The 22,212-nt window shown below is 46.1% G+C and overlaps 1 protein-coding gene across 6 annotated transcripts in view; it reads right to left on the bottom strand.

Moving 5' to 3' along the window:
- Positions 1-22,212, bottom strand: part of dtnba (dystrobrevin, beta a) — a 461,468-nt gene that overhangs the window by 91,617 nt on the left and 347,639 nt on the right. For all 6 annotated transcript variants that reach the window (XM_078541481.1, XM_078541476.1, XM_078541482.1 and 3 more), the window contains exons 13-14: positions 19,234-19,319; positions 11,587-11,700 (exon numbers count right to left, since the gene is read on the bottom strand). In XM_078541481.1, the coding sequence (XP_078397607.1) occupies positions 11,587-11,700; positions 19,234-19,319 (200 nt within the window). The remainder of the gene's footprint in view (positions 1-11,586; positions 11,701-19,233; positions 19,320-22,212) is intronic.

Raw genomic sequence — 22,212 nt, 5'->3', positions numbered from 1 at the left:
TGAAGCACAAAACTCTCCCTAAATTGGGCCTAATTGCAGTTCCACTCAAAGGTCGTGGAATGGCTGGCATGGGAAATTGCAAAGTAGATATCGCACTGGTTCTGTCGGGATGGCATTCTGAGGTTTGTGCTGAAGCACGTTGTTGGGCAGAGTGAATGAAGATTTACTTTGCATCTCACTGCGCCATACTTGACTTGGAGTGCTTTATACTGATATTGATCACCTGATATGGGAAGAATTGCATTCCTGCGCATTAGCATTCCTTACCTTGATGAATGCGAAATAAAAGAGAGCATGGGTCTCTGGAAGTTGGCTCCCTTGTACTATAGTGTTTGAATGGAGCATAAACAACGATATGGACCATTTGAGACGAATGGCTTGTTTCTGTGTTGTACATTCTGGTCAATGGTAGGAGTACTGTACATAACCCAGCACTCCATGAGCATAAAAACACCTATTATATCAACCCTAACTAGGGGAACAGCCCTGAACTACTGAACTCATCATTGTTTCCCTTATTCAAAAGTGCTTTTTTTGCACCTTTCTATGATGGTACAGGTATCTTGATCTTGCAACACTTGGTGGAAGAGCGAATTAAGGGCACTACCTACCACTAAGCAGCTTGGAACAAGAATTAGTTCTGCCATTGGATCCTCCCAAACTATGACGTTTTAGCCTAGATTTTCTAAGTATGCACTGGCAATGAGGAACCTCGCTTGTTGCCAGCACATAATTGGCAAATCACAGATTGAGATTCTCAGATATGCATTGGTAACAAATGAGCAAGATTGTCTGCAGCTAATGTGTTCTTAGAAACGGACTCTCTTCATGTTGTCACGGAAGCATTTTCACATCAGAACTTTTTATGTTCTATGGCTGATCTGACTTAATTCTTGAGCTTAATGTGGCCAAGTGATTCACTTAGTGAATGGTAGCTCTGAGGCAAAGCCACAAAGCCTGTATCGCAGAATTGTTACGGTGCAGAAGGAGGCCATTCGGTCCATCGTGTCTGCACTGGCTGTCTGAGCATTTTACCAGTGCCAATCTCCTGCCTTTTCCCCGTAACCCTGCACATTGTTTCTATTTCAATAGTCATCCAATGCCCTCTTGAATGCCTCAATTGAACCTGCCTCCACCACACTTCCAGGTCGTGCATTCCAAACCCTAACTACACACTGTGTGAAAAAGTTTTTTCTCATCTTACATTTGCTTCTTTAAAGCTGTGCCCTCTGCTTCTCCATCCATTTATAAGCGGGGACAGTTTCTCCCTATCTACTCTGTCCAGGCCCCTCATTATTTTGAAAACTTCTATCAAGTTTCCTCTCAGCCTTCTCCTCTCCAATGTAAACAGTCCCAACTTCTCCAATCTTTCCTCATAACTGAAGTGTCTCATCCTTGGAGCCAGTCTCGTAAATCTCTTCTGCATTGTCTCCAATGCGTTTAGACCCTTCCTATAGTGTGGCGCCCAGAACTGTGCACAATATTCCAGCTGAGGTCTAACCAGTATCTTGTATAAGTTCATCGTAACCTCCCTGCTCTTGTACTCTATGCCCCTATTAATAAGCCTAGAATACTGTATGCTTTAGAAACAGCTCTCTCTACCTGTCCTGCCATCTTTGATGACTTATGAACATATGCACAGAGGTCTCTCTGCTCCTGCACACCCTTTAGAATAATACCCTTTATTTTATACTCTGTCTCCATGTTCTTTGTACCAAAGTGTATCGCCTCACACTTCTCCGCATTGAACTTCATCTGCCGCCTATCTGCTCACTCCACCCATGTGTCAATGTCCTTTTGAAGTTCTACACCACCCACTCACAGTTGACAATTCTCCCAAGCACTGTGTCATCTGCAAATTGATTCTGTCCTTGAATCCTCTGACACGTCCTCTTTCTCCAGTACTGCAATACTCTCCTTAACCAAAAACGCCACCCCTCCTCCTTTTTTCTCTTTCCTATCTTTTCTGAACATCTTGTAACAGGAATATTTAACCCCCCAGATCTGCCCTTCCTTAAGAAAAGTCTCCGCTATTGCCACAACATCATAATCCCACAAGGCAATCTGTGCCTGTAACTCCCCAATTTTATTAACTATACTCCGTGCATTCACATACATGCAGTGTAACCCTGATTTAGACTTCATTACTTGCTCCCTTACTCCGACTCCATCTATTAACTTACTATTCTCTATTTTAGTGCTATCTGCCTCTCCCAGCATTCCGTGCACCCTGGTGTTACTTTCTATTATTCTCTCCTGGTTCCCACACCCCTGCTGAATTAGCTTAAACCCTCCCCAACAGCACTAGCAAAATGCCCCACAAGGAACTCAGTCCCAGCTCTGTTCAGATGCAACCTGTCCGGCTTGTACAGGCGCCATCTCCCCCCCAGCCAGTCCCAGAGTCCCAGGAATCTAAAGCCCTCCCTGCTGCACCACTTGCATTAATCTGTCTTATCTTCCTATTTCTGTACTCACTTACATGTGGCACTGGGAGTAATCTGGAGATCACTACTTTGGAGGTCCTGCTTGCTAATTTTCTACCTAGCTCCCTAAATTCCGATTGCAGGATCACATCCCCTTTCCTACCTATGTCGTTAGTAACAATGTGGACCACGGCCTCTGGCTGTTCACCCTCCACATCATTGGTGATGCAGCAGCATCACTAATCCAGCATGGGAGGTGGTGGCAGCAGTGGTCAGCGCCAATGCCCTGCAAAAGAGGACAGCCACCTAGTGCCGCAAAAGGATGAATGATCTCATCCGTTCCACCAGGGTAACTCACTCTTCTCATCGCTCTCAACTCACATACTCACAAACCCATCACACATCCACAGGGATCCCGCACCTCAAGGGGCAACATCACTAACTCCCTCACACCCTCACATCCCCATCAGGCTCATACCCTCCGGAGCTCCCGTCCTCATCCTGTCCATAGCTCTGCTCTCCAGAGAGAACACACAAACATTCCATGCAGCGCCATGTGTCTTGCTCACACTCTCTCCGTCTAGGAGAAGCCTGCTCACAACAGCAGGGAGAGGTCCCAGACAGGGGGTGGAGTGGCCCACCTTACGCCCCTCACTCAGTGTGAGGAGTGTGCCATCGCGCTGACTGCTGAGGATGTGGACTGCGCCGAAGGTGACGGTGAGGTCGGTGGCGAACACCCTCGAGAGGATTCTGCATCACATCATCCCTCCCTCAATGCAAATTGCTCTCTCTCCTGCTTTTGACTCTGCTGCCAGGCACAAATTATCTCTACTTTGGTTCACAGGGAGCTCTGCCAAGCGACTGACACCCTCAGCCAGTCAGTCCCTCAGCTCCATCCAGGTCCTCACCTCCAGCCAAGGGGACACTTCCTCCATTGAAGAGCTGGAAATAAGCAGCCTGGAAGACTCGTCACAGTGTTTACCCACATTCACCATCAGAGCAGAGGCCCACACCTCAGTGGAACCTAGACCTAGAGCAGGCTCGGGTTCACAATCTAGTGGTCACCACACAGATACATGTCCACAGCAGGAGGAAGCAGATGTGGTTGAGCACCCAAGCACTCGGGAGGGCTGCTGGGGAAGAGGCACTTTGTGAGGTCCGAGTCCGATGACAAATCTCTGGATTCGGCCTTCCAACTCATCCTGAAGAATCGGCAGAAGCTGTAGGAACATCACGCAGGGCTGTTGGAAGCCCTCAGCAGAGTGGCACACGAGTTGGAGGAGTGTGTCCGCCTGCTCTCTGATGAAGTGGTGTCCACATGTGCGGGTATGGAGGTCTCCACGGGAAGGATGGTGGACGCCAGGAAGACCCTGGTCCAGCAGAATGCAGAGATGCGCGTAGACCTGCACTCCGTCGTGGGAGTCACGGGTGAGTTCCTGCTGTCGCAACACGAGAGGGAAACGGGGCACCTCGACATCCCTCCAGGTGCTCATTCCCCTCAAGGAGTCAGGCCGAGACCCCTGGGTACCTGAGAATAGGAGGGGCAGCAACTGGACACCCCTGGGTCATACACAGAGTAATCTCAGAGGCTGTCCTCTCCCTCCGAGTCCCCTTTGCCTGTGACCCCCTCAACCTCACCCTCTGTCACTGCAGAGGGAGCAGCCGGCGCCCACCAGTGACTCTGGAGGGAGAAGTGTGTGTGTGGCAGGACCTTTCGGAGCCTCGTGCCAGTACTCTCCCAAACATGCAGATCCTTCCCGTATCACACTCACCTCAATGTCCTGAGCATTTTCAATGCTGCCTGCTGGGGTTCACTTTCAGTTGTCCATCTGAGCCTGACCTGCATCTCCACCCACCCAATGATCACAGTCCCATGCAGCACCTGATCTCACCCACCACGACTCTCGTTTCACCTTCGATTTGGACAGCATGGTGCTAATTCGGTTTTACTTTCGCTCCCCCATCCTTTCCCCTCCCCCAGTCACCCATTTCCTTTCCTCCATCATCGTTGACCCCCCCGGCATCACCTTCCACCTCCCCTCCGTGACCTACCAGCCACAACCCTTTCCTTTCGGGGATGTCCAGGTGAGTGTGCACATTCCCTTCCTTCCTGAAAATCCCACCCCCCATCCACATTAACCTCCCCAACCTCCTCTTTCCCACTCCCAGGGTCCCTGTCTGCCTCCCAAGCCTCACCAACCTCCCTTGCCAGCCCTTCTATCGATACCATCGAAACCTCATCCTCCCACCCTACCGCCTCACTCTGCCCTTGGTCATCATCACCATTCCCTCATTCCGCGCCCACCCTCAGTTCGCTCCACAGGAGGCAGTCATGGACTCATCTGAGCCCTCCCTTGTATGTTCACCTGGACATCGCCCCCTCCTGAACCCTTCCCCCCTTGGAACCTCTCCCCTCCTTGGAACCCCATTCCCCGCATTAGTCCTTCCCCCTTCCTGACTCCTTCCTCCAACCTTACCCACAGAATCTCACAGTGCAAAAGAGGCCCTTCGGCCTATCGAGTGTGCACCGATACATGAGAAATGCCTGACCTACCGACCTAATCCCATTTACCAGCACTTGGCCCATAGTCTTGAATGTTATGACGTGCCAAGTGCTCATCCAGGTACTTTTTAAAGGATATGAGGCAACCCGCCTCCACCACCCTCCCAGGCAGCGCATTCCAGACCGTCATCACCCTCTGGGTAAAAAAGTTTTTCCTTACATCCCCCTAAACCTCCTGCCCCTCAACTTGAACTTATGTCCCCTCCTGACTGACCGTTCAACTAAGGGGAACAGCTACTCCCTATCCACCCTGTCCATGCCCCTCATAATCTTGTACACCTTGATCAGGTCGCCCCTCAGTCTTCCCTGCTCCAACAAAAACAACCAAGTCTATCCAACTTCTCTTCATAACTTAAATGTTTCATCCCAGACAACATCCTGGTGAATCTCCTCTGCACCCCCTCCAGTGCAATCACATCCTTCCTATAATGTGGCGACCAGAACTGCACACAGTACTCCAGCTGTGGCCTCACCAAGGTTCTATACAACTCCAACATGACCTCCCTACTTTTGTAATCTATGCCTCGATTGATAAAGGCAAGTGTCCCATATGCCTTTTTCACCACCCCACTAACATGCCCCTCCACCTTCAGAGATCTATGGACACACACGCCAAGGTCCCTTTGTTCCTCAGAACTTCCTAGTGTCATGCAGTTCATTGAATACTTCCTTGTCAAATTACTCCTTCCAAAGTGTATCATCTCACACTTTTCAGGGTTAAATTCCATCTGCCACTTATCTGCCCATTTGACCATCCCGTCTATATCTTCCTGTAGCCCAAGACACTCAACCTCACTGTTAACCACCCGGCCAATCTGTGTGTCGTCCCCAAACTTACTAATCCTACCCCCCACAGTGTCATCTACGTCGTTTATATAAATGACAAATAATAAGGGACCCAGCACAGATCCCTGTGGTACGCCACTGGACACTGGCTTCCAGTCACTAAAGCATCCTTCTGTCATCACCCTCTGCCTCCTACAACTAACCCAATTTTGAATCCACCTTATCAAATTACCCTGTATCCCATGTGCATTTGCCTTCTTTATAAGTCTCCCATGTGGGACCTTGTCAAAGGCTTTGCTGAAATCCATATAAACTACATCAACTTCCCTCTCTGCACTCCTTCCCTCTCTGTACTCCTTCTCCCCCTGCACTACCTCCCCTCTCCGCACTCCTGCCCTTCTGAACTCCTTCCTTTCCACCTTCCAACCTCCTAACGCCTACCTCTCCAGTTGCCATCTTCTCCCTATTGCCCCCTTCCTCCCACTGTCACAATCTTGGAACTCCCTTCCTAACAGTACTGCGGGTGTAGCTACACCACATGGACTGCAGTGGTTCAAGAAGGCAGCTCACCACCACCTTCTCAAGGGCAACTAGGGATGGGCAATAAATGCTGACCCAGCCAGCGAAGACCACATCCCACGAATGAATAAAATAAACTCCCCCACCCGCCTCAACCTCTGGGCCTTCCTCTCCACCCCCCTCGACCATCATCAGTTGTGACCAGACCCTCAAAGGTGACTTTCCAACTTCTGTGAGCTGCTTCGCAGCAGATCCATGTCCATGAGAATCCACCCAGCGTGTCATGGACGTTCCTCCAGGGTCCCATTGCTGCCAGGCTCCAGTATCTTCTGCTCCTTGGAGGTCTGCTCACAGCAGGGCCCTGGTGGTAAATCCCGCCTTTTGCATGTCACACTTGTCAAAGCGTGTTCTGCCCTGGCGTGTTTTCCCGCCAATGTGGACGGACGATCCAGTGTGAGGGTCGATTCATAGGCGGGCTGAGCGGAACATCACAAATTGGTTTCACGATGTCGTGAAACTGATTCCTGTCCTTCTCGCCATATTGTCCGCTCACGACACCGAACACGCCCGACGCCAGCGGGCACAGAACATTCTGCCCCGTGTTTTAATCCGTTCTTCTTCCTTCTCCTTTATTTTGTCCATGCTGTTTAGCAGTTTGTTGAAGTTCCAATTTCTAGCTTTGAGGAAAAAGTTCAGTCCAAAATATTAGCCTACCTTTTACTTTCCTTTTCAGATGTTCAGCTATGTATAATTTCCAGTATTTCCTGTTTTACTGAAGGTTCCTAGCATTTGCAGTTTTATTTTCTTTTTCAATTAGCCATCATGCTCTGTCATCGGCCACAAAGCTGACTAATCCATGAGAAGAAAACAGCTAACAGGACATGGCAAATGGAACTGCTCTGGTGCCATGGAATGCTTTGCTGCCCTTGTGTGCCCCTAGGAAAAGGGGCAAAGATGCTTCTAATTTTGAAATCATTGAATTGGGTTTAATTCTGTATAATTATTCATAGAAATTAATTCAAAATAGTTATGTCTTTTCTGTTTTGGGGTGGTGAGCAAGAAATTCAATTTATGCTTGGCTCCTTTTCTCTAGTTCCACACTCACCTCTGGTTTACAGCTGGGTTAAAGAGAAACAGGTCAATTGAAAGGCAGGGAGGGCTTCTGGCTGCCGTGTGACCTTAATCTCCTGTGCGCTGGATTTGAAGAACCTCTCCAAATTTGAATGCTTGAATCTAAGTGCAATCAGTGGGCAGGCAGAGCAATTATTAAAATCATAATCATCTTTTCTAATATTGCTGATCGCTGATGTACTATATCTGTACAGTCCCGGGAATAGAATGTGCTGTTCATCAAAATGCTTGACTTGAGACAGAGACGTTTTCTTGGTTTCATTGTCTGTACTGGCGATTACCTCTTTCCCAAAGTTTAAAGGGAATTTATTTTCTCTCAGGATACATTCCAGGTAAAAATAACCCAGAACTTATTAATGTGCAAGGAAGGGTTCGAATTAAATATGCTTTAGCAATCCAATTCTTTTCCCTTGTAGAATTCTCTGTAAATGACGCATGAGGTTGGTTTCTACTTCACTGTCTGGGAATGAGTGGGGTGGGGCAAGAGTGTACCCTGGTGGATTATATAATCCACTTGGTTATTTTATCATGTTAATTTCAAATGGCTGGACAATCTGCTCAATCCGGTTACCTCCTCGGTTGACGAAATTGAAACCAGCACCGTCACATCCCAGGGAATCGTTCTTTTCTTGAGGAACAGTTTTTAGTCAAATATTTTGGATAAGTTCAACTCTTCAGTGCTGTTCTTTTCTGCTCAATACTTATCCATACCTGCATTCCAGTCAGCACTCTGTAAATGTTAATGTCTTTCATTCAGCCTGGGAGGAGGGGGGCTAAGTCAACCAGCAGGTGGCTTGATTAAGATGAGGTGGGCACTCTTAGTGGTGCCTCATGCCACCTTGTGGTTCAATTGACAACTGAAAATTCACCTGATATTTAACTGATGTTCCAGCATTGAACAACGGAGGGATTTGAGCCAAGGACCCCAGCAATGAGAACAAAGCATTCATTTAGGTTAGAAAAAAACTTCTGAATTGTGTTTGACTGCAGATACCAAATAAGTAATGGCACAATGGGCCAAATGGATTCCTTCTGTGCTACATTATTTTGTGCATCATTACAGTGGCATGGCTACAGATGACATAGGTTGGGACCTGAATATTAAAAGGTACGTGACATTTAGGAAGGACAGGAAGTTAGGAAAAGGTGGAGGGGTAGCTCTGTTAATTAACAATGGTATTAACACATTAGAGAGGGATGACCTAAGTTCAGGAAACCAGGATGTAGAAGCGGTTTGGGTTGAGATGAGGAATGATAAAGGCAAGAAGTCACTTGTGGGAGTGGTGTACAGGCCCCCTAATTGTAACTACACAGTCGGACAGAGTATAAAAGAAGGGATAATGGGAGCTTGCCAGAAAGGTACAGCAATAATCATGGGGGATTTTAATCTACATATAGACTGGAGAAATCTGATGGGCAAAGGTAGCATAGATGGGGAGTGAATAGAATTTTTTCGGGATAGTTTCTAAGAACAGCATGTTCTGGAGTCAACCAGAGAGCAGGCTATACTAGACATGGTATTGAGCAACGAGATAGGATTAATTGATAACCTCCTAGTGAAGGCTCCCCTAGGTAGCAGTGATCATAATATGATTGAATTTTACATTCATTTTGAGGAAGAAACGAGTGCATCCAAGACTAGTATTTTAAGCTTAAATAAGGTTAATTATGAGGGCACGAAAGCAGAGTTAGCTAAAGTGAACTGGAAAATGAGGTTAAGGGATAGGTCAATAGAAGCTCAGTGGCAGACATTTAAAGGGATATTTCAGAATACACAGAATATATACATTTCAATGAGAAAGAAAAATTGCAAAGGGAGGGCCCACCATCTGTGGTGTGCCACGGGGATCAGTGCTGTGACCTCAACTTTTTACAAATTATATAAATGACTTGAATGAAGGGACTGAAGGAATGGTGGCTAAATTTGCTGATGACACAAAGATAGGTGGGAAAGTAAATTGTGAAGAGGACGTGAGGAGGTTACAAAGTGTCATAGGTTAAGTGAGTGGGCAAAGATCTAGCAAATGGAGTATAATGTGGACAAATGTGAAATCGTTCATTTTGGCAGGAAGAATAAAAAAAGCTTATGATCTAAACGGTGAGAGATACCAGGGCTCTGAGACTCAGAGGGATCTGGGTACCGCAGTGCATGAATCACAAAAGGTTAGTATGCAGCTACAGCAGGTAATTAGGAAAGCTAATAGAATGATATCATTTATTGTGAGGGGAATTGAATACAAAAGTAGGGAAGTTACACTTCAGTTGTACAGGGCAATGGTGAGACCACATCTGGAGTACTGTGTACAGTACTGGTCTCCTTATTTAAAGAAAGATGTAAATACATTAGAAACAGTTCAGGGAAGGTTTACTAGACTAATACCAGGAATGGGCGGGTTGTCTTATAAGGAAAGGCTGGACAGGTTAGGCTTGTATCCATTGGAATTTAGAAGAGTAAGAGGTGACTTAATTGAAACCTTTAAGACCTTGAGGGGTCTTGACAGGGTGAATGTGGAGACAATTTTCCTCTTGTGGGAGAACCTCGAACTAGGGGTCACTGTTTAAAAATAAGGGGTCGCACATTTAAGACAGAGATGAGGAGAAATTTTTTCTCTCAGAGGGTTGAGAGTCTTTTGGAATTCTTTTCCTCAAAAGGCAGTGGAAGCAGAGACTTTGAATATTTTTAAGGCACAGCTGGATAGATTCTTGACTAACAAGGGGATGAAAGGTTATCAGGGGTGGGCAGGAATGTGGGGTTGAGGATACATTCAGATCAGCCATGATCTTATTGAACGGCAGAGCAGGCTCGAGGGGCCGAGTGGCCTACTCCTGCTCCTAATTCGTATTCTATGAAAAGAAAATGTGAGTATTGCTGAAAAAAAGACAAAAGCTTCAATAAAATCTCTTTTTTGAGCAATACTCAAGTTCTGTGCTACCAAACGATTAAAAGAAAATATGGATCTTCCATTTTCTGGAGGGTCATTCCCCGGAAAATGCGGTCCAGAAGCCCTCAAAGGTTCCCACGCAAGGACTGCGCGGGGATTGTCTGGATACTTTCAACTTCCATTGGGCAATTGCCCTGCGCCTGGAACCCTCTGAATCTCTGATGTAAAGTTGGAGACTTATTATGGTTCCAACTCACTTGGTGGAATGGCTACTCAGGAAACGTTAGAAGGATTAAGACCACTTCTAATTCCCGAACCCCCACCACTCCCCACTGGACCCCCGACTACCCCTCCACTCCCTGACTAACCCCCACCCGATCACTCCCCCCACCACCCGACAGCCCCCAACTATCCCCCCGACCGACAACCCCTCACCTCCTGACTGCACCCCAGACAACCCTCCAATCACCCGACAACACCCCACCCCTCTGTCCACCCGAGCTCCCTGGCCACGCTAACCCCCAACCCATCCTAACCCCTCACCCAGTCACTAACGACACAGAGAAGCTTGGGGACCTTTAAACGCTTATCAGAATGTGGTAACTGGTGCCTTAAAAAGGGAGTGTGGCTTCCACGCAGTTTCCCTTTGCTGCTGCCTCTGTGTATTCCTGCGCTGAGGGAATTCTACAGCATCCTCCATCGGAAGTTTGAACATAAAAATCGTACCCAGGTAAGTGGGTAGTTTTCTGTCAGATCAGCGTCAGACACAGGGGGCAGAATGGGACATGTTAATCAAATAAACAAAAAACTTCATTAAACTTTTTAAAATCCGAAATCAAACCTCGTCCCGGTCACTGGATGAGGTTTGTTAAAAAACATCACCTCCCCGCCTGGGCCCGTGCGCCGAGCCGAAGTTTGCACGGGGTCCCTCAAAATCGTCAACGATTGGCAAGTTAAGGGCCTTAACGAGGCCTTTAATTAATGGCGGGCGCGTGTCCCGCTGCATAGCGCGCGACCCGCCGACCGAAATATCGCAATGCTGCGCGCTGACGTCGGGACGCTCGCGTGACATTTTAAGCGCTGGCGTGCGGGCTCCGCCACCCGCCCGTCAGCCAGAAGATTCTGTCCAGGGCTTTCAATGCGGACTGGGAGACTTGCCCCTTTGCTTTTGTCAAAATTGAAGTAATTATAAACTTTACTGCGCTTTGCAGGAGTCGATACTTTGTTAACTAGACAATTGTTATGTGGCAAAATGTCTGACCTGACATTGGTCTAACCTTACCTAAGTAGCCTCAGTTCAGCCAATAGGGTAGGATTCTGCTGCGCTTTCTCTGGGGTGGGTTGCGAGGCCTGCTCGTGTTCTAATCGGAGACGTTGGATCTCTTGAAGGATTTCCCTGAAACCAAGAGCAGAGAGATGGACGAGTTAGCCTGAGAGGTAAAATAATAATTCCACAAGTAATCACGCCGGTAACGCAAGGTTTTGTAATTTCTCCAAAAATCTACAAAGACAATTACTAGCCAATATGAAGAGGAATTATTTGCTATCCTTAAATTAAGATTAATTGTAAATGTGGAATGCTTCATAACTGTCCCATGAACAAACTTACATAAGATTGGATAGAAAATGCAGCACAGAAACAGGCCATTTGGCCCGACTAGATCATGCCGGTGTTTATGCTCCACTCAAGCCTCATCTAAATCCATCATCATAACCGTCTATTCCCTTCTCCCTCAAATGCTTGCCTAGCTTCCCCTTAAATACATCCACACCTATTCACTTCAAGCACTCATTGTGGTAGCGAGTTCCACATTGGGTTCCTTAGTGATTTTCTTATATTGATGGCCTCCAGTTGTGCTCTTCCCCACAAGAGGAAACATTCGCTCTGTGTCCCACTCTATCAAAACGTTTTGTAATTTTCAAGACCTCTGTTAGCTCACCCCTGAGCTTTCTTTTTTTACAAGAGAAAAGGAGGCCAGGCCTGTCAATCCTTTGCTGAAGTGTATAACCATCTATTTCTGGTATTATCCTTGTCAATCTTCTCTTCACCACCTCCAGAGCCTTTATATCCATTTTATAATGTGGCGACAGAACTGCACGCAGTACTCAAAGTGAAGCCTAACCAAGGTTCTCTGAAGGATCAGCATAACTTCTCTACCTTTCAATTGTACCCCTCTAGGAATAAAGCCTAGTGCTTGGTACGCTTTTTTAATGGCCTCGCTAACCTGTGGCCCCACCTTTGGTGACTGGTATATATGCGCTCTGAAATCCCATTGTTCCTCTACCCCATCTAGACTCACACCTTCCAAGTAATAAGTTACTTCCCTATTCTTCCCACCACCTTGACCTAATTCTAAACAATAACGAAAGAAAATTAACCCTTTTTAAAAATGGTATCCCTTGCCTTATCTATTTCAAATATATTCCAGTTATTGTTGCAGACAGTAATATGAGGAAAACACAGTGTTAGGTATCCAACAACAACAACAAATTGCATTTATTTAGCAGCTCGTACATAGGAAAAACAACCCAAGGTGCTTCAGAGACATAATCAGATAAATCAAGCTGAGCCAAAGAAGAAGATATTAAAACGAGTCAAAGGGGTGGGTTTTCAGGAGGACCTTAAATGGAGGAGAGGGGGCTGGAATAGTTGGAGGGATTTAGGGTCTAAGGATGGAATCATCCCAGATTTGCACTAAGTGTGGTAGCGGCCGTGAGAAACGACGTTTTACCTGCTGCTGCAATGGCGGGTTTTTGACTGTATCATCTGCTTCCCGCCTCATTAATTATGCAGCTGCAGGAAACGCGCCATCTCGCTGGTGAGCAGCCTCTGAATCACCTCCGCGCTGTTACCTCATCGTTTCCTCACTCCGGCTGCCATGTCTAAACTGTAGCTCCGCACACAGTTCTCCATGCTCGCAGCCCAGTGAAAGCCAAGAAGAGTTCGGTGGCCTGTCAGTGGAATGCCTTTTGGAGGCCCACCGTGATGTCCTCCACCCCTGCTCTGGCTGCAGGAGGCCCATCAGGGTGACTACTCCAGCTTGGGAGGCGGTGGCAGTGGTGGTCAGTGCCGATACTGCACAGAAGTGGTGGGCCATTCAGTGCAGAATGAGGGTGAATGATCAGGGTAAGGCACCCATCTCATCAAAACTCACACACACCAGCCATCCCACATTCACTGGCATCTCACTCGCTGCTAGTTCAAGGGACATCGCCACGCACTCTCTCACACACATCCTACATCTCCATCTGGCCTCATCTCCTCTGGAGACACCCTCCTCAGCCCTGACTCTCTGGAGGCCACTTACACAGGTCAAAATGTGCCCCCACACACACCCTGGGATATCCCCCTTCCCCAGTACAGCCCTCGTCCTGCAGTCTCTTCCCTTGCCTGAGGCCACTTCTCCCCCTTCCCCAAGCAAGCCCTAGCCATTTTTAAAATACATTCATGCGATGTGGGCTTCACTGGCTGGGCCAGCATTTATTGCCCATCCCTAGTTGCCCTTGAGAAGGTGGTGGTGAGCTGCCTTCTTGAACCGCTGCAGTCCATGTGGTGTAGGTACAACCACAGTGCTGTTAGGGAGGGAGTTCCAGGGTTTTGACCCAGCGACAGAGAAGGAACGGTGATGTATTTCCAGGTCAGGATGGTGAGTGACTTGGAGAGGAGCTTCCAGGTGGTGGTGTTCCCATCTCTCTGCAGCCGTTGAAAAGCCACTCCTGTCTTGCGGCTTGTCTGGTGGGTAGAGACCTGCCCATGAGCCCCCCCTAAAAGTAATGTGGTGGTGCCTGCAAAGCTTGGCGCTGATGACCGTGAGCGCTGACCGAAGCAAGGTAGGTAAACAAACCACGAAGTCCTGAGTGAAGTGCAGGTCGCCAGGCGCACGTTGCTTATGTCCAGTTGTGAAACACTTCAGAGTGATCATGCCCAGATGATCCAGCGTGGGGGGCGGGGGGGGGGGGCGATGATTCCAGCCAGCAGGGCTTATAATGAGAAGCTAAAGTATTGAAATTCGGTTCCTGGTGGGGAATGCGGCCCACCATTGATGGGTTGAGTGGGCGATCGCAAACTTGTTTTACGATGGCATAAAACCGATTTTTGGCCTTCTTGCTATATTGTCTGCTCATGCCCACCATGGTCCGTTCATGCCCACCATGGTCCGCTCATGCCCACCATGGTCTGCTCATGCCTGCCATGGTCCGCTCATGCCCACCATGGTCAGCTCATGCCCACCATGGTCCGCTCATGCCCACCATGGTTCGCTCATGCCCACCATGGTCCGTTCATGCCCACTGCCCACCATGGTTCGCTCATGCCCACCATGGTCCGCTCATGCCCACCATGATACCTGCTGCCCACAGGACCGGACGGTTCAGCCCTAAGTGTCTGGAAGGATGATGGCCACGTAGGGCGACAGGGGAACGAAATAGATTCTACAGGACAAAGAGTTCTGGGGAGAAGGGAGATTTGTATGGCTAGAAAAGTTTACAAATATGGAAGGAGTGAGGCCATGAAATGAGGATAAGAATTTTAAACTGAAGGCATTGGGGAGAGGGAGCCAATGTACCTCAACAAGAGTAGGAGTGATGAGGAAGCAGGGAGTTGGTGCAGGATGGGACATGGGCAGTAGAGTTTTGGATAGGCTGAAGATTATAGAGTGTATAGAAAGGAGGCAGGTTGACCATGAGAGTATTGGAATCGTCAAGTCTGGAGGCGGGAAAGGCATGGATAAGGATTTCAGCTGCAGGGTGTTCAGGCAGGGATAAAGGTAGATGTTAGAGATGGTAGTCGGGTTTTTGTGATGGAAAGAATATGAGGTCAGGAGTTAATGCTTTTACTGAATAGGAAAATAAGGTTGCAGATGGTCTGATTCACCCAGGACAGGGAGCAGGGATAGGATTAGTGAGGCAAGGGTATGCCGTTTGTGACAGGGGCTGGAGCTGAGGGTTTTGATGTTCCCAACCAGAAAACAATCATGACTCATGCAATTCTGGATGATAGACAAGTCATTAAGTTATTTGACAGCACAGAGGTGGTGCAGGGTGGGGGTCAAGGGAGGTTAGGAGGGGTAGAGTTTGATGTCACCAGAGTAACTTAGTTTTTAAACCCAAGTCCACATTCACTAAACTTAAGGCTTCAGTGTTTTATGCTTTAAGGTCTCTGGTGGTTGAATCTGTCTTTGGAAAACAACAGCAACGAAAACTTATGTTTCTATAGCGCTTTTAACAGAATGGAACATCCCAAGGCGCTTCACCGGAGTTTTATAAAACAAAATACCTGCTTTCATTATGGGGAGATCTGGGTTATAGCACGATCACTGTGTCACTCCTAAACTGGAGAAGAGCAGAGCTCAACGCTCACTTTGGTGGAATTGCTAAAGTCAGTAAAGAGTGAAATGCGCTGTTGGCTCTTAACCAACAACAGAAATGCAGAGCTGGGATGCCTGGAAAATTTTATAACTTAACTTTATAAATTTCACTGCACACTGCTATACAGCAGCTAACGTGAAACCGGAACAGTGGAAGAAAGCACCACGAAGTGGTTTCATAGCCTAAGCTGAATCCTGGATTTCGCATCTGTTTGGCCAGAGTTATACTGTACACTGTGCCACTATGAAGTCTGCTTTGGTGATTACAAAGAACATCAGGAAGTCACTAGTTAACAACCTAATTCTAAACAAAAAAGTATTGTGATATTATTGTTTCTGTCATTTATACAGAATGTAGAATCGGTATAAAATTGCTCTGTTTGATAAATTGAGAACCTTTTAAATTGTCCCGTACGTTGTGCACATTATTTAAAAGCTGTAAAAAACATGTTGCAGGGAGGTGATATAAACACCAGGAGTGGAGTTTAATGTCTCCCAGAAGCAGATTTAGAGGCGAGAGGGCATTTAATCTGGCCGGGGTCTGCAGGGCGGGGATGCCTGATTAAGTCTGGAGTGGGAAGGTTCGTGGACAGCCGTACGCTAATTGAGGTCTTTAAGTGAATAGTTAATGCCCACTTAAGGGTCTCATCCTGTGCCACTGGTGGGCAAGAGAGTTGCCACACAGTGAATCCAAAAAGCAAGCCCTGTTGGGTTTACTTGCAGGGGAGGCTGTGTTCAAAGGTATACAGAGCCTGATAGAGGGACCCAGCATCAAGTAAGGGCGGGGGCCTCGCTGAGAACCAGCTGTGTGCTTTATTCTGACCCTCACCCCGCCCCTAGCCTGTGACACCCCGCCCCGTAACTCCCATCCCACCCTCGCTCCCACCAGGTTGTGGACCTGGGTCCCTCGTTGATCCTAGGCCTCTGCTGGGTACATTACTGCTGGCAGCCACCGCTTCTGGTAGCACTGACGGACAACGGAGAAATGTTGGTCTTTGACTGGTTGGCAGCTCTTGGCCGGCTGGTTTTCTGCCCCCCCCCCAGGGTCCTAAATCCCAGGGAAGACCCAATACTGCCCAGTTAAGTGCCTCACGGACGCTTAGTTCTGATGGGCCTTCCTCAACAGAGGTGACGTGGGGTTCCCTCCAGTTCTCCAGCTGGCAGGTGAGACCCCTGTCCCCAACATTAAATTCTGCCCTAGATTTCTAAGGAGGTGCGTATAGGAACTGAGGAACAGCAGAAGGCCATTCAGCCCCTCAGATCTGTTCTGCCATTCAATGAGATCATGGCTAATCCATATTGTAATTCAATTTACCCACCTTGGCTCCATATCCCATAATACTCTCAGCTAACAAAAATCTATTGATCTCAGATTGATCTCTATTAGTAACTGAGCTAGCATCTAAAGCTTTTTTATGAGAGAGAGTTCCACACTTCTATCACCATTTGCAGGTAGAATTGTATCCTAACTTCTCGTCTACGTAACCTGGCTCTGATTTTAAGTTTATGTCCCTTTGTCTTAGGCTCCCTGACAAAAGGAAAAAGGTTTCTCTCTCTACCCTGCTGCAGAGATTGCTTTCAAAATCCTTAAAACCTCTGTTAAATCACTACTTAATCTTCTATATTGCAGGGAACACAAACCTAGTTTATGTAATCTTGCCTCATCAATTAACTCAGAGTCCTAGTAACCTTCCGGTGAATCTCTGCTGTACTCCTTCCAAGACCAATATATCCTTTCTAAAGTGTGTGTGCCCAGAACTGTACGCAGCATTTCCATAACCCTAATATTTCATGAAGCTTTTTGGTTAAGCTTTGTACCTGACCACAACATTTTAGTGATTTCTGTACATGAACCTCCTCTATTCTAGCTTTCCGCCATTTAAAAAGTGCTCATGTCTATCCTTTTATTGTCGGGGCCCCAGCTCAGATTCTTATGGGACACACTAGTTACTTTCTTCCAATTCAAGTACATACTTATTGTCCTTACTTATCACCTAGCAAATCTCCGAACAAGATCATTTATTTGCCTTCTATTTCTTAAGTATCAATTTTACTCAACAGTATATGCGGAACCTTATCAAATGACTTTTGGAAATCCACATAAACTACATCGACCGACTTGTCTATTACTTTAGTTGTTTCCTCAAAATACTCAATTAGTATTGTTAGATATATCCTACCCTTTACAGATCTATGTTCACTCTCTCTAATCAGCTCAAATTTCTCGAGTGCTCAGTCATTCTAGCCCTAATTATGAATTCCAATGACTTTCTCTCAAAACACGTTTGACCAACAAATCTTTAATATCCTGGCTTCTTCTTAGATCATGGAATTATGGCCGCAATTTTTCAATCTGAAGGGACAATTCCTGAATTGAGGAAACTTTGGAAGATTATAGCCAAAGCATCTTCAATTTGCTCACCTAATCCATAAGGGCTGTGCTTGTTACCAATGCCACGCACACGCAGTTCTCGTGTTTTACCCCATTAAGTTATTGTGGGTGACAGAGTAGGCAATGGTCATAAATAAACGACGAGCAACATGGCTGTCCTTTTACTTGGCTTATTTAGGGAAACGAAGGTCAGGATACTGGAATGTTCCTCCTCTCTTTGTCCTCCTTGTGGAGAAGCCTCTGCCTCCCTCCCACCCTCCACCCCCAGGCCCACCTTCAGCACCGTCTGCCCTAGAGTGAAGTTCACCTGAGGCCCTCAAACTAACCTGTTACCGGGGGCGGAAGGATGGCTGCACATCCCTGGTGACCCACGTCATGATGAGACCTACCGCCTCAGTGTTTTTTCAAAAAATAAACCTTGGATCAGGACAACTTAATGACTGAGGACAAGCTTGGGAGCTTGATCCCTTCCCCTGGCTCCCCACTCCACCCATCCCCGCTAGCCTGCCCAATGGTTGATACCCCTGTCAATCAAACCGTTCCATAGCATTTTGCCCCTTGGCAAGAAAGCTTTCTGGCAGACTGGGCGCAGTGGAGTGATGTCGCTTGAGTTCTGCGCATGCACAGACAGGTATCGGTGGCCATCTCGCGTTGCAGGTGACACACTAAACCCACAAAGCCATGGAATGGAAACCATCAGATCCTGGATTCTGTCAGTCTTGGGTGCTGTTACTTTTTCTAATACCATTTTCATGCTTATGTTAACTTTAGTGAGTTTTCAGTCCTTGTTCCATTATTAGTTTCTCTGGAATGCCAGATTTTCATCATCTTTCTCTGACTGACACGAAGTAATTATTCAAAAATTCTGCTATTTCCTTATTTTAATTTGCAATATCACCCACATCTGTTTTTAAAGGGCCACATTACTCTTGACTTATTTTTGAACGCAAGTGTAAAAACTTAATGTGTTCATCTGGATTTCGCTTGCAAGTTTTTATTCATATTCCCTCTTTGTAGCTCTTACTACCTTTTTTTTTGCCCGCTGATAAGTGACTATTTGAAGAACCAGAGAGCAAGGTTGTTTTACGAACTTTGCCCTCAGTACAAAGCAATGCTAGAATCAGAGCTCCTGTGGCGTCATTGCCAGGGCACGTAGTGTGATCTTTCTTACCTATTTTTATTTTCCAGTTCTGCAATTAATTGTCGCTGCTGCTTGTTGGCATCGAAGTTGAAAGCCAGTTCTGATGTTGAACGCTGCTAAAATAGCAAATAAAACATTTTAACAACAAACGCATATTCAGCAGCTAATTTTATTGTATTTTCCTGCCATCTTCTCTCCTCAGCAATGTAATGTTCTTCTCCGGCTGACTAGATTGATCCATGAATGGCACCATGTGCCTCAGAACCAATGTCACTGAGCAGGAGATGTAGTTGTGCATATATCTTTTATTCCCCCATAAGCCTTAAGCAGCTCAGGGCACAATCAATGTTAATCGTCACGCCATTGTGAAATAACATCATGTTAAAATTCTTCCCAACTTCCTCTTTGACTTAAGGTTTGATGAAGGTTCTCTACATGAGATATTCGCTCATCTTCTCTATTTTCACATGTAACCAAGGCTCCTGCACCTACTGAGAATTGTCAAGTGTACGTTAATTGGGTGTTTAACTGTGTTTCACTGTGGTTGTTGGATCAGTGGTGCTTGATGTGTAATTCTTATCTCTGTAAAAAAAAAAGCTTCTAAGCGTATAAAGACTAGGTTCCATTTCACTTTCACTGCCTGCTTATCTGAGTTGTAATAATAACTTTGCCTTTCTATTTCAGATTTCTATTTTTTCCCCTTCTATCTTTAGATCACTCTCTGGCGATTTGTCTCATAAAATGGTCCAGCAGAAAGGCTTGTCACATGAACTGTTGGCCAGGCTATAATTAAGGTACTCTTGGAACACCATGAGCCTTAAAAATTGTAATTCCAGTAAATAAATCGAGTTGCCACGTATATGATAGCCTCCTTTGTTTTCACTCAAATTTCCTCAACTAATTCTTAAAGGGATTGGTAACATTTTCATAATTGCTAAGTTGCAGCAAAGTATCAGCAGGGCAGGAATGACTAAAATACTCTCTAAGCAGAGTTATTCCTAAAAAGTTTGGTTCGTATATATCACGAAGCCTAGAGGACTGAAATAACTTTTGTGACAAGGTAAAAGTGATCTCCACCCACACTCAGTCTGTGGTATTAATAACATTTGTAATAAATTCAACTTTAAAATTCAAAGCTACAACTGATTCAGGCCTCAATGCATCTTCCTGGACAAGTTATACCTCCATGGAAAAGCTTCCCATCTTATACCTTCCAAGCATCAGCTAGTTCAGCTTCCCCCTGTAAAACTGGTCAATGTTAGAGAGTCCTGGAGAATCTGAATTCACTTTTTAAATATTGATGTCATATATTGGCGTCATAACTTAAGCAAACATCCTGTTCACACACAAACTGAACTTAGGGTAGTGAAACAGCAAAGACTCAGAGAATCCCAGTGAGGGCCCAGAAACCTAATATAAACCTATTTTTATTTTTAAGAGGCCAGAGGAAGAGGAATAGAGAGTTGAGGGCGGATTGAGGATCTGGAAGAGGTGACAGAGGTGACAATGAGCTGGGCCCCGGAGAAATTTAAATTCAATGTTGAGAATTTTAAATCTGAGATGTTGGGGGAGTGAGGTGCCAGCAGAAGTCACTGAGGATAGGGGTGATGGGCAAGCAGGGTTTGATGTGGCATAAGATGTAGGCAGCAGAGTTCATAGAGCTGAAGTTTATGAAGGTGGAGGATGGGAGGTGAGCCAGAAGGGAAATGGCATAGCTGAGTCTGGAAGTGACAAAAGCAGGAGTAATGGTTTCAGCAACAGGTGATGTTACAGAGGTAGCAATAGATGATCATTGTCATTGACAGGATCTCGGATCAGAAGCCCAACTCAGGTTGCAAACAAGTTCAATGTGAAACAGTGGTTGGGGAGGGTGTAGAATCAGGGACCAGAAATATGTGTTAGTGACGGAAGTTGAAGATTATTGCATTAGTCCAATACCCTACCTCACAATTGCACATGGGTGTTAGATACAATGTTATGCATATACCTTCAGAGAGCAAGTAGCCTTTAAAACGTAGCCTTTAACTTCCATCAGGTAGAGCTGTTTGTAGAATAACAGAACAGCACACAGATATGCTAACTTACAAGTGTATGCATTTACTCCAAGTACAAATGAGCTCACAAGATATAAGTAAGCATTTACTCATGCTCAGTGTGCATACAGATTTAAAATATCACAAGAAATTTGACTCCACCGGAATGGATTCTGATCTGAACAGAGAATATTCACAAACAGATAAGGACCAAGAGGCCCAACAATTTCATTTGCTTTTGACAGATTCACAGTCTACTCAGCATCTTATCATATATCTCAAATGTTCCTTTACTTGGGCCTTTGATCCCATCTGCCTCAAGAGTTCTCCCTGTCACTTGCTCCACACGTCCATAACCATTTGTATAGGAAGAAATTTCAACCCAATTTTCCTTCTTACCTCTAACCTGCTCATTCTTAATGACTATTTGATCCCTGTGCAACCAGGCTCCCAATTATGACCTCGCTACTGCAAGTACTCAACTGACATGCAAGTCATCTCGCCCACACGGAGACAGTAAATTCAAAGGGGAGGGGAGAGAGTATACGACTCTGACCCTTTCTCAGCTTACAAATGGATCAGGTCCCAATATTATGCTCTCTGTCACAAATCATATTTAAGCCAAGACAGAGGAGGGGAAGGAAATCTAGTGTTAGGTTTGTTCACCAAAAAAAAATCCCTGTAATAATTGCTGGAAACAACAGTGGTTAAAATATCCAGGGATCCTGGGGAAGGATGTGAAATGTGACATAGGAATTGTGATAAATGAGATCCTTTACTGTTGTTTTCAATACTTATTCCAAACCACTGTATATGTTTTAATACTGCTGAGTACTATTTTTTTCAGCATTGTGACAGAGGTTAATGCTGCAATGGAATATGAATAATTTCATTTGAATTAATTTCTGCCACATTCTGGTGCCTGTGAAAAGAAGCCTGGCCAAGACTAGCATCATGAAAAAAATGGCAAATCATT

The sequence above is a fragment of the Cetorhinus maximus genome, chromosome 5, assembly GCF_964194155.1.
Source record: "Cetorhinus maximus chromosome 5, sCetMax3.hap1.1, whole genome shotgun sequence".
Taxonomy (NCBI): domain Eukaryota; kingdom Metazoa; phylum Chordata; class Chondrichthyes; order Lamniformes; family Cetorhinidae; genus Cetorhinus; species Cetorhinus maximus.
Note: the sequence above shows the minus strand (reverse complement) of the source record. Positions and strands in the feature narration are given on the sequence as shown.